The sequence below is a fragment of the Chinchilla lanigera genome, unplaced genomic scaffold (genome assembly GCF_000276665.1).
Source record: "Chinchilla lanigera isolate Chin_1 unplaced genomic scaffold, ChiLan1.0 scaffold00076, whole genome shotgun sequence".
In the NCBI taxonomy this organism is placed as follows: Eukaryota; Metazoa; Chordata; class Mammalia; order Rodentia; family Chinchillidae; genus Chinchilla; species Chinchilla lanigera.
The window spans coordinates 9,619,136-9,632,132 of NW_004955477.1; the positions used below are offsets into that span (position 1 = coordinate 9,619,136).

Consider the following 12,997-nt stretch of genomic DNA (forward strand, 5'->3'; position numbering starts at 1 on the left):
AAACTATACCTACTCCTGCACCCTTCCTGTTTGCTCATTCTACCTGTTCTCTCATCTTTTGTACCCAATAAATCTCATTTGTTTATCTACTCCATTTTTTGCACAAATTACAGTGTTATATTTTCCTTAGCTCTTGTCATATAAAAAATGAACACTATACATTTATTTTAAGGGGTTTCTTTTTGATACAGGATCTTTATATATACACACACACACATTCAGGCTGGCCTTAAACTGGTGGCAATTCTGCCTCAGCCTCCCCAGTACTGGGATTATAGGCATGCATAACCATACCCAGGTAATTGTTTTAGTTTTAAATAACCAATTTGTATCATCTTAATAACCACCATTTTGTTCATCAATAAGTAGTTTTGGCAGGGATCAGCAAGTTCAGCTTTTACTCCATATGGTTTCAACTAGGGCAGCTATCCCGAGGCTGGAAGAGCTATGAAGGGTGGATAACCAGGGTTGGTGGCCCACAGGCTCACTGGCTGGCTGTTAACCTTCTCTAGGTAGCCTCTCCACTGGGCAGGCTGGCTTCTTTCCCTCATGGAGGGTTGGACCCACAGTAAGTTCTTCCAAGGGTCAGGAAGTAACAGCTGCCAGCTTCTTATGGCTACCTGGGCCCAGAACTAGCCATGCATCACTCCCTCCTTATCCTGCTGACCAAAGGGGAGGACAGACCTCTCTCCTTAGGAATTAGAAACCTGCCACAGGTTTATTCAAGCATCTATCACGAAATTTCTCTTTTGGTAATGCTTTTCGGACAATTATCCTGGAAGTCACCATCAGGTCACTTAATCTCTTCCCCTTTGGACAGTGTTCAGCAGCATACTACCCTTGTGTGACCGTACCACGGCTTACTCTCTCCTCTACAGGCACTTCAAATACCTTAACGTACTTTAACATGCAAACATCCCTGGGTGTGGTGGCACACACCTGTAATCCCAGCACTCAGGAGGCTGAGGCAGGATTGTTACGAGTTCGAAAGCCCCCTGGGCTACAAAGTGAGCTCAAGGCCAGTGTGAACTACGTAGCAAGACCCTGTCTCAAAAAAAAGAAAAAAACAAAACAAAACCCTGAAACATGCATACATTTGAGCTTTATCTTCAAGGTAAATTCTTAAAAGTGGTTTGTAAGTCAAATGTAAAGTGTCAGTGTCTTTTGCGACAGGATCTTTTTGTTGCCCAGGCTGATTTCGAATTCCTCAGCTCAGGTGATCCTCCGGAGACTAGCTAGGACCAGCAGCATGCACCACCAGCACCACTGTTGAGGCACTGCCCAGCTCCTCTCCCAAGCTGAAGAGATCTGTATTGGTCCTAGCAGCATGCCATACTCCACTGTCTAACAGCAGACACCAAGGTTTGGGGCACATGTCTGCACCAGGAAACTGCTTTTCTAAGTAGTACCCAAAGCATCATTCTCTCATCACAATTATTTGGACCTTAACGATTTTAGCTAGATGTGGTGGTAGCACACGCCTGTAACCCCAGCAATCAAGAAGCCAAGCCAGGAGGATCGGGACTGCCCCAGGAGGATCAGAATTGCCCCAAGTGAGGCCAGCCTGCACTACAAAGCCCTTGTCTCAAAAAAAAAAAAAAAAAAATTTGTAAATTTGCTACTTAAAACTGGGTGTGGTGGTGCACACCTATAATTGCAGCACTCGGGAGGCTGAGGCAGGAGGACCACTGTGAGTTTGAGACCAGCCTGGGCTACAAAGTGAGTTCAAGGCCAGCCTCAACTACATACTGAAAACCTGTCTCAAAAAAAAAAGACCAAAAAATGTTTGCTCTTCAGTAAAACAATCAACAGTAGAAATAACAGTTATTTGCCAAAGCTATTCAGAAACATGACTATCCTGCCATCATTTTACCGGAAATTAAAGCTTAAGAAACATGGCCTTCTGCAACTGAGGATCGTATATATTCAGAAAAAAAATCCCAGCCAGGCACAGTGGCTCAGGCCTTTAGTCCCAGCACTCAGGAGGCTAAGGCCAGACCACTTAAGCCAGGAGACGGGGACCAGACTGGGATAACATTTAAAATCTGCTTGCACTAAAAATCTACACTTTGTCATTATCCCCTAAACAATACAACTATGTATACAGCAATATCATATTAGGTATTACAAGTAATCCAGATATGTGAGAGAATGTACACAGGTTATATGCAAATACTGTGCCATTTTATGAGACTTGATTATAGATTCTGTAACCTTGCATTGTGTGTATAGATGTTTGTATATAAAATATACACCATATTTAAGTGAATAAAATACTGATAAAGATCTGATAAACTCAAATCTTGATAGCATTTATCTGAAGCACTTTAATAATGACAGTACTTCTAGTGAATGTCACTGATCAGTTAATGCCATCAGTTAAAGAGATTAAGGGTGACCAACAGTTTTTTTCAAGTGGCCCAAGTATGTGAGTGGTCATTCAGACAGTAAGTAGGGGATTCGTGGAGCAATCTTTAAGAGTGCCAATTCAAATGATATTCGGCGTCACAGCTCTCATAACAAGCAGAAAGGGAACTGATTTATCCAGTGTGATTCAATGTGGCCTCACAGACATAAATTATACAGGGAATTCTGGTGTCATTTGATCACTTTTCTCCAAATGAAAGGGCTATGAAATACTGTTTCCAAAATAATAGTTTAAATATAAACAAAAACTTTTAAAAGTTAAATGTTATTTATTTTAACACACCTGAATTAAGGGTGGAACGGTCAAACAACACAGTATAATATACACAGCATATCAAAGATGCTGCCTTTCTAAAAATCATGCTGTAGAAAAGATAAAGAATGACACAACGGGGAACAGGCCTGATTTAATCAAGAAACTTTTGTGATTAATTGATTTTTAACCCTATGTAATTACAATACTCTCCAAAGGATTTGGCAATAATTTATTTTTTTTCTATTTCCAGTCTTCTAAAGTAGACATAGATTTGCTTACAATAAAGCTAATTTTAAGAGCACATAAAAGTTGAGCACAACAATAAGATTAAATCCAGCAATCCAGAGTAACGAAGGGTAAAAGATACTGAATAGATACCTTCATCAAAAAACTGACCACACCTGGAGTCCTCACTGGAAAAGCAAACGCTTAGTGCCCCAACTGAGGGGAATTTGTAATTGTCCCTTGTTCTCTATTATTTAAGAACAATTTATATAGTTAAGTGGTCTTTATAGACAATCTGCATCAATCTAAATTAAACATTCTGCTACAGTGTAATTATAAGGCCACGATATTTCTTTTGGGCAAATCTGTTAATGCATTTTTTGTTTTGTTTCTGTTTTGTTATAATTTTGAGACAGGATCTCACTATGCAGTTCAGTTGGCCTCAAAACCATGGCAAGCCGCTTGCCTCAGCCTCCCAAGTGCTGGGATCACACACGTGTCACCATGCCCAGCAATGTAGTGATTCTTGTACCAATGTTACTCATTCTTTGAAATAAAGTGTTTTAACTGAATTCAGGTTAGACATTTTTAAATATTACATACATCATGACTAGTATATTAAAATTATTTAGACTATTTATATCTAATATCCAATGAAAATTTACTACTAAATTCTTACAGTAGGTATTAGTCTGCCATGCTTATGAATTGATCCCATAGGTATAATTATAGATCAGCATGATTTTAGTGTCTATTCTGTTACTTTACTAATCAGAAACACAGCATGTACAGAATAAACAAGTGGTGCAGGCCCTCAACGATCATGATAGCTCTTCCAAGTTAGCTGTCACAAGCTCAGACACAAATCCCCATATCGGCCGAGTTAGATCCAATTCTTCATCAAAAAGTGCTGGTGGAGGTTGTCAGACGCCTTCCAATGTAGATCCTTAACAGAAAAGTAAGGGACAGTTAAAGTCTTACAATTTTGAAGTTATTTTGCATAGCTGAAACAGGGCAGCCCTCTATGGTAACAACTTGTGTAAAGTGACCAGCTATTTTACACCTATGCTAAAATGTGATGTCTCTATAACCTTTTATCATTATGTATTTTATATTAGTCTAAAAAACACCCACCTGGGTTCTAATGGTGTAATGCACTCAATACAAGGAGCCAGCTAGGGACACAGCTGAATAGTAAAACACCTGCCTAGCATGTGCAAGGCCCTAAATTCAATCTACAGCACTGTCAAAACAAAAAAAGATAAAAATTGAATACTAATCATCCAGAAATGCTATTACTACACAGAACAACTTTTGCGCTTCCCCTCATCCTATGTGTGTGTGTTACTGAGGCGTGAACTTGGGGCTTTCAAACAAGCTATATACCCATCCCTTTTTCTTTTTAGATAAGGTCTTGCGCTAAGTCACACATTGCTCAGACTGGGCTCAAATTTGCCATCTTCCTCTCTCAGGCTCTTAAGAGTGCTGGGATAACAGGCATGTGCTACCACGTCTGGCAACCTCTTTATTATTTTTTAATTGATCCAGCACAGTTCTAGAGAAAGCACCCAGCACACAGCAGGTTGGTACTATCAGTTCACCAACAAGCTCAAAGGCCAACTGCAGAATGAAGCCCTTTCCCACAGGCAGCCTGAACTTGGTCCTAATAAGAAGCAGGGCTGCCAGAGTAAACACATGAAAAGCAGTAAGAAGGTATTGCTGGAGAACTGTGAAAGGAAGGATCTCCTGGAAAGGGAACAGGAGACAAAAGCCTGGCTGGCCAGGCTTGTGAGAAGTGACAAGTAATGCAGTTGTTAAAAGAAGAAAAAGAAATGAGGGTACACACCACTAGTCTTCTGGGTCCAACTAAAGAACATGGCTTTTTTTTTTTTTTGAGACAGGATCTCACTATATAGCCCAGGCTGGCCTCAAACTCACAGCAATCCTCCTGCCCTCAGCCTCCCAAGTGCTGGGGTTATAGATATGCACGACCATGCCCTGGTTAAAGAGGGTGACTTTTATCCTAACAGTATGATAAGTGCTGAGGGGTTTTAGGTGGGGACATTACCACTAGGATCTGAAAGACTGAGAAGCAAGGACTGGGACACTGGCTAGGAACTGGCTGCAGAAATCCATCCTGAAAGGGTGACCTAACCCAGTTATTTAACATGCAGATTCCCAGGCACTACCCAAAGATTCTCTTTATTAGTTCTGGGAAAAGCTCCAGAAACCATGTCTGCCCAATTCCTTGGCATGAAACTGATACACTGAGTATGACTCCAAAACACACTGGCCAAAGAAAGGCTGGGAGTAGAGCTGTTAATGAGAAAAAGTCAGGAAAAAAACATGCACAGGGAAGGAACTAGAGGCAAGAGGAGGGTTCCGGCTCAAGAAAATGACGAATTTTGCCAGGTGTGGTGGCGCACACCTGTAATCCCAGCACTTGGGAGGCTGAGGGAGGAGGATCGCCATGAGTTTAAGGCCAGCCTGGGTTACAGTGACTTCACAGCTAGCCTGGGAGCTACACAGTGAGACACTGACTCAAAAAATAGAGCAGGGGTGGAGAGAAATAACTGCCAGACCCACAAGCCCTATGAATTCAAGATGTGAAAGGGATATCTCATATACTCTTTAAGTGAAATAAATCAGACACATGTAAATACCACATTGTTTCTCTGGTATGAGAAACTGAAAATGAAAGTAAGGACCAAAATGTATAACAGATATTGTGAAATAGCAAGAAAATGTTCAAATGGGGATGGAAACAAGGGAAGGCGGAAAGAAAAGTTTAAAATAAAGGGAAAAGAAGGAAAATGGAAACAAAGTTTTTGTGAATGGCAAAGGGAGGAGGGGTTGAAGGGAGGGTAGGGCAATGGGAAAAAAAAAAGTTTTATCATGTACAAGTATAAATTCTCTGATAAAAGTGATCATTATGTACATCCAAAATGTACCAATAAATTTGACTAGGAAAAAAAACCAGATCAGGTCTCAGCAGCCACATGAATGAATTCTGGTGGAAAGGGTGATATCCTACAGGACATTTTTCATCCTATTTCCCTCTGACTCCAACACACGAGCCCTGCTGACATCATAAGGCAGAAGCTCATACTGGCATCCCCACTAACCCAATAAACTACAGGCGAGCGTGGTGGCACACACCTGTAATCCCAGCACTCGAGAGGCTGAGGCAGGAAGATCATTGCAAATTCGAGACCAGCCTGGGCTACACAGTGAGCTCAAGGCCAGCCTGAACTGCACAGCGAGACCCTGTCTCAAAAGGACCAAAAAAAAAAAAAAAAAAAATCCAATGAACTACAGCCACAGAACACTGCACACTGGGCCATGTGAGTTCACCACCCAGCTGCAAAGAGGCTAAGGACGAGCCCTCACTATCTGGCTTCCCCTCAGCTTCCTGCTCTGGTTCTTCAGCACTGTTCAGTTAAAAGTCTGTAGAATTTATAGTTGCACTTCTCTGACCTCTCTTACTGGTTTGTTTGTGTTTCTTATATTTTCTGTAGTTACTTAAGAAGCCAGAAAACTGGAGGCCTTTTTTCTTCCTGTATTGCTGAGAGTTAAACAGAACAATCCCGTCCTATAGAAAATACAGCAAGTTACTGAGCCATCCATTTATAGCAATGTAATACAATACACGAATGAGACCGATTTGAGCTACACACAAAGATATGGGTAAAAAAGAAGAGTGCCCTGAATGAAGGGAGCAGGAAGGGTCTATCCAGGATTTTAGGTCATTTCTATTTCTTGACAGAAGCAGTGACAATTAGGGCATCTTTGTGAAAATGCACCAATCTACAGCTTATGGTCTCAACTTTAGTAAAAGAAGTTAAGAAACAAATTACCAAGACCTAAAATCACCCCAAGGCCACTATGCCAGGAGTCACATGGTAAAGTCACTTACCCCAATCCAATGGCTAGTATATGAGACAGTAGCAGGGATGGAAGAAAAACCTTCAGAAATTCTGCTGAGAAAATGCCCCCTTTCTTCATAACACTTGTGTTTCTCATACTGAGAGTAGCTGTGCGCTTCGGGTGTTTAAAAAGGAACTCCCTGGGGGAGAAAGAATGTTAGTGTCAATGTGTCTGCTGTCAAACCAAGAACCCAGGATACCAGAAACAGACTTACTTAGGGGGTATATTTTCTGGCCGACTTGACCAATCCCATATCCAATCTGAGTTTTTCTTCAAGATGCTTTCAACTTCTTTCCTTCTCTCAATGTAATCTTCCTCAGACTAAAATAAATATTCAAGAACAGATTAGCCTATCGCACTTGTACCAAAAAGCATGAGCTCACCACATAGAATGCAGAGCCCAGAGACACAAGTCCAGCTTCTTAGATCAGGGTTCAAAGGCACTCATGAAGAGGCGAGCTGGAGCTCCAGAGTCCCATCACACACTGGCTTTTGGCACAGTCTACGCCTTTCAAGACAAACTCTGCCCCATCTATTTAGATACTGGGGTCAACTGTGACATTCTAGTAGGACTAAGAACTGTGCAAACACTGTTCAAAAGAAATAATGTGGCATGAAGACAAAGACAGTGATTATAGCACTGGTTATAAGAGAACAAAATGAGAACAATTCAGAATGGCTTAAAACAGGTGTAGTTAAGAAAATATTATGTAACACTTTTAAGAGATGCTCTCCATTTAGGCAGGAAGAAAACAAATTTATACATAACTAATTTTAGCTACATTTTTAAAATTAGGTATGAGTATCAAATACAGATTTTAAAATATGAGATTATATATTTTAAAATATATGACTATGTTTTTCTCTGCTTTCTTGTATTTTCAAAATCTGTACCTGAGCTATAATTCCTTTTAAAATTGGGAGAGTTAAAATATCACTCCAGAATGTAGTACTAAAGCTTAGCCAGGCTGGTAGCTCACGTGTGTAATCCCAGCACTCAGGAGGCTGAGGCAGGAGGATCACTGCAAATTGAGACCAGTCTGGGCTACAAAGTGAGCTCAAGGCCAGCCTGAACTGCATAGTGAGACCCTGTCTCAGAAAGACAAAAAAAAAAAAAAAAGCTTAGCAGGAGGGCTGGGAAAAAAGCTTAGCAGCACAGCACCTGCCCAGCAAGTGCAAGGTCAATACTTCGATTCCCTGTACCGAAAAAAAAAAAAAAAAAAAAACTTTTGCCATGTGTGGTGGCAAATGCCTATAATCCCAGTACTCAGGAGGCTGAGGCAGGAAGATTACTAAGAGTTCAAGACCAGCCTGGGCTATAAAGTGAGCTCAAGGCCAGCCTGAACTGCATAGCAAGACCCTGTCTCAAAAAGACAAAAGAAAAAAAAAAGCTTAGCAGGGCCAGGAGTATACTTCAGTGGCACAGTGCCTACCTGGCAAGTGCAAGGCCCTGAGTTCAATTCCCAGTAAAACAAAACAACAACAACAAAAAAACCCACTAAGCAAACATCTGGGTATAAAAATAGACATGAACCCCAAATGTCTAGAAGTAGGTCACATGCCCCAGAATTCTCATTGACCTAGAATCCCTACTGAGCTCTGGAAACCTCTGGAGTCCTGGTGGGGGCCAGAGAGCCGTCTTTAGAAAGTTGAGGGAAGCGAAGCACTCAGTTTCTCAGGGGTGGAGGCCTGGTGAGGAAACAGCAGGGGAGGAGGCAGGACTAACATTAACTAAGTCTCTGCTTCCTAAGACAGCTCTAGAATTACAAGAGGAAACTTCAACAATCTATATTCTTGCCATTATTAATTATGCAAGAGAACACTTACTCTGCATCTCATATGCACAAGGTACAGCATTACTAGATGTAGCTAAAGATATTACTGATCACTACCTCAAAATCCTATGCAGGCCAGGTGTGGTGGTGCACGCCTATAATCCCAGCACTTGGGAGGCTGAGGCAGGAGGATCGTTGCAAGTTCAAGGCCAGCTTGGACTATAAAGTGAGCTCCAAGCCAGTCTGAACTGCATAGTGAGACCCTGTCTCAAGAAGACAAAAAACAAAAGACAAACAAAAAAATCCTATGCAGGAGAAGAATGGAAAATTATAGTAAACTAAGCCAATAACCCCTGCTGTACCTTTTCCTCAAATTTATGCCCTTTTTAAGTTTTGATATGTAAGACTCATTATCTGTTAATGTTAGAAAAATGATCTCACATGGAAATTTCTACGGCCGTGAGCTCCTAAAGCTAAACTTCCCAAGCATCAGCTGGCACTGGGTATTAGGAAAGGCCAGGGAAGACGTCCAGAATCATACGCACAATGGGAAGGGCCCTGAACGACTCTGTGGAGATGCCTAACCCTTTCACTGCCCAGCCAAGAGCCCTGACAGCGAGTGCACCCAAGCTGCACACTCACAGCCACCTTCCCCTTCAAAAGGGCCACCCCCTCCCGCCCCACAGGCTCCATTCTTGTCTCTGGGTGGCAGGTGGGGCAGTGGAGCCCCAAGCTAAACACTGCACATCCCTCTCAGCGCATCTCCTGGTCAGCTCACTGTGAAGCCCATGTGTTGGGGAGATCCACATCCAACTATTTTGGGTTTTTTGTTGAGGGTGGTGTTGAGACAGGATTTCACTCTGTAGTTCAGACTGCCCCTGAACTATATAGTCCAGGCTGGCCTCAAGTACTAGGATTAAAGGTGTGCACCATGATGACTAGTTTTTTTGTTGTTGTTTTTAAGGCAAGAGATACACCCTAAATCACTTGATTTTTTTATTTTGTTTTTTGAGATAGTTCCTCACCATGCAGTTCAGGCAGGTCTTGAACTCACTATGTAGCCCAGCCTGGCCTCAAACTCATAGTGATCCTCCTGCCTCAGCCTCCTGAATGCTGGGATTACAGGCGTGCACCACCATAGCCAGCCTAAATTACTTAATTGCATTTGAAATAGTTTACTATACAAAGACACTACAAATGTTTACACAACTGTTCATCTTCCCCTAGCTTACCTGAGAGCTGTTCTTTTCTCCAATGCTATGTGTATCTGTTTCAGAAGCTCTATTAATATCTTGTGGTGTCTGTGAACGAGGTGGGCTTGATAATGGGAAGATAATGAGAAAAACAGAGCACTGTGTTAACATTCCGCCAACAGAAGCAAAACCATAAAAGGAGCATCTCCCTGGTTAAGGACAGGATAAACTGGTCCAACCACTGTGGAAATCAGTGTGGAGATGCCTCAAAAAACTAAAACTAGGTTCCATTCCACCCAGCTATTCCTTCCTGGCATCTTCCCCAAAATATTAAAAGCATTGTACCATGGCAATACACACACACTTATGTTTATAGCAGCACAGTTTATAATAGCTGAATCCTGGAAACAGCCTAAATGCCCATCAGCTGATGAATGGATAAAGATATGGCATTGTTTCTCTAGTATAAGAAACCAAGAGTGTAAATAAAGACCAAAATGTGTAACAGATGATTGGGAAATAGGAAAAATATGTTCAAATGAGAAGGAGAACAGGGGGGGTGGGCAGGAAAGAAGGGACAAGAAACAAATAAAAGGAAAAAATGGTAAGAAACAACGCTTTTATAAATGAGAAAGGAAGGGGAGGTTGGAAGGAGGAGAGGGGAATAGAAAAAAAGAAGATATATCATGTACAGGTACGAATTCCCTATGATGAATGTGATTATGTATTTATCTAAAATGTACCAATAAAATAAAAAAGGACAGGATGGAGGGTTCTTGCCAGCATACATCTTCCCTTCCGCCTAACATCAGACCAGTGTCCAACAGTTCTTTGGTCTTTTCAACTGAGCACAAAAAGGAGTCAGCCAGCCAGTCTTCTGGAGAAGAGGCAAGAGACAACCAGTGAGTCTGGCTCCCTCACCCACTAGCTACATGGTCTCCAACAGCCCTGGGAAGCACCTGACCTTTGATCACTGACTCAGCCATGCTTCCTTGGATTCAGTCCGACATTCTGCTACCAGGAACCTGCAGCTCTCTGACAAGCCCACTAAGCAACAGAAGTGAATTTCTCAGACTTGGGGTTCATACTGTAATGGCCACCTTCAGAGGTAGCAGCTGTTACGGGGAGGAAGCACGGGCTCTTTATTTGTATGCTTCCTAACTTTAACAGGGTCCCTGCAGACTAAACCCCAGGTCCTATCCTCCAACGACATGGCAAGGTTCTTTCAGAAGCCTCTCCCAGAAAGTCATGCACACCTGTGACTATTCTTTCATTCAGGCCACCAAGCACTATAATGCATGTACTTACTTAGACCTACCTGTCACAGTGAGAACTCTTGGAGCTACTCCGTCCAGATTCATGCTGGGCATCTAGGAGTATTTTTTCCATGTCACCATTATAAATAGAAACTGAGGCTGGAACACTGTTGCCATTCCCATTATTGCTGAAGTGCAATTCTACCCAGGAGCCTGAAGGGGATCAAGAAAAGGCACGGTTGGAATTTTCTACTTACTTTGGAATCCAGTCGTAACATATAACCTGCCTACTCTTCCATGTCCAAGCAGTACCAATGGTAACACACAATGAACCATCTCCTTGGGCCCCACTGTAACATCCTTTGTGCCCACTTCAGACACACGGGTCACTGGTGTGTCTCACTTTACCTAGGTCCAGCAGGCAACCCCTGGGGCAGAAACAATGTATCTGTATCTCTGGCCATTCCCATTTGTGAGGCACGTGTTTGTAAAACTGTAGTGATCAAGGGTCCAGTGACTATTTTCCTGCACTCCATTTACAGAAAAAGCCTAAGGAATCTAAAAATTTCTTTGAAATTAAGCTTTTTCAAGACTGAGTGTTGCTATGCAGTTAGCCTGGCCTTGGACTCTTATGTAGCCCAGACTGGCCTTCAACTCACTGGTGATCCTCCTGCCTCAGCCTCCAGAGTGCTGGGATTAGAGGTTTGCACCACACCCTATTTAAATTTAAACTTTTACATGATTACATTCATCATGCAGAGATGGTACACATATATGACACAGTTTAATTCTTTTATTATCCCCATCCCTCTCCCTGGGCATAGTGGTGCACACCTATAATCCCAGTATTTAGAAGGCTGAGGCAGGAGGATTGGTGGGAGTTCGAGGCCAGCCTGGGGTACAAAGTAAGTTCAAGGTCAGCCTATCTCAAAACAAAATGCTCTCTTCCCTCTCTGACTCTTTTGGACCCCTTCATACACAGAGAGAGGGGCTGGGGACTTAGCTCAGCGGCATAGCACCTGCCTGGCAAGCACAAGGTCATGAGTTTGATTCCTGGTACCGGAAAAAAAAAACAAAAACAAAAATAAAAACATACACAGAGAGAGAGAAGAAAGGAAGGGGAGAGAAAGAGAGAAAGAGGGGAGAGAGAAAAAGGAAGGAGGGAAGGAAGGAAGAAAGAAAACAAACACAGTTCTAGTACTTAAAGGTCATATTCCTCTGATTATCCAGGCATCGTGGTTCACACCTATAATCCCAGTACTGGGAAGACTGAGGCAGGAAGAGTATCCTGAGTTTGAGGCCAACCTGGGATATATAGTGAGTTCAAGGCCAGGCTGAACTACACAGCATGACCTTGTCTCAAAAAATAAATTTAGCCATGCTAGCCAGGCATGGTAGCACATGCCAGTAATCCTAGCAGCCCAACACTCAGGAAGATGCTGAGGCAGGAGGATCACCGCAAGTTCTAGATCAGCCCAGGATACACAGTAAGTTCAAGGCCAGCTTGAACTACATAGGGAGACTCAGTCTCAAAAAATTTTAGCCATTCTGTGGGTATGTAGAGATTATTTTGTGGGATTTATTTTGCATTTCTCTGATTTCTAATGAGTTTCAAGACTTTTATATGTTTACTGACCATCTGAATGTCATCTTTTTTTGAACTGGCAGTTCAAATCTCATTTTTTTCTGAGTTGTCACAAGAGCTCTTATTTGTGAGAATTAAATACTCCAAGTAAAATCTTTTTTTCATTTAAATGTGATGCAAGTAGCTTTCTTGTTTGGTTTTTTTTTTTTTTTTTTGTCTTTTTGAAACAGGGTCTCGATATGCAATTCAGGCTGGTCTCAACCTTGCAACGATCCTCCTGCTCAGCCTCCCGAGTGCGTGCACCACCACTCCTGGCTTTTCATGCTTTAAAACTCACCTCAAATTTAGCTGCC

The 12,997-nt window shown here is 42.2% G+C and overlaps 1 protein-coding gene across 1 annotated transcript; it reads right to left on the reverse strand.

The window, feature by feature from the left end:
* Positions 1-2,676: 2,676 nt before the first annotated feature.
* Bnip3 (BCL2/adenovirus E1B 19kDa interacting protein 3) lies at positions 2,677-11,271 on the reverse strand (the record flags this gene model as incomplete). Its single annotated transcript, XM_005402035.2, is given in 5 exon segments — positions 2,677-3,854; positions 6,825-6,974; positions 7,050-7,156; positions 9,843-9,927; positions 11,122-11,271. Coding segments are annotated over 5 exon segments (538 nt in total), but the record flags the coding sequence as incomplete, so codon positions are not given.
* Between the last annotated feature and the right edge of the window lie 1,726 nt (positions 11,272-12,997).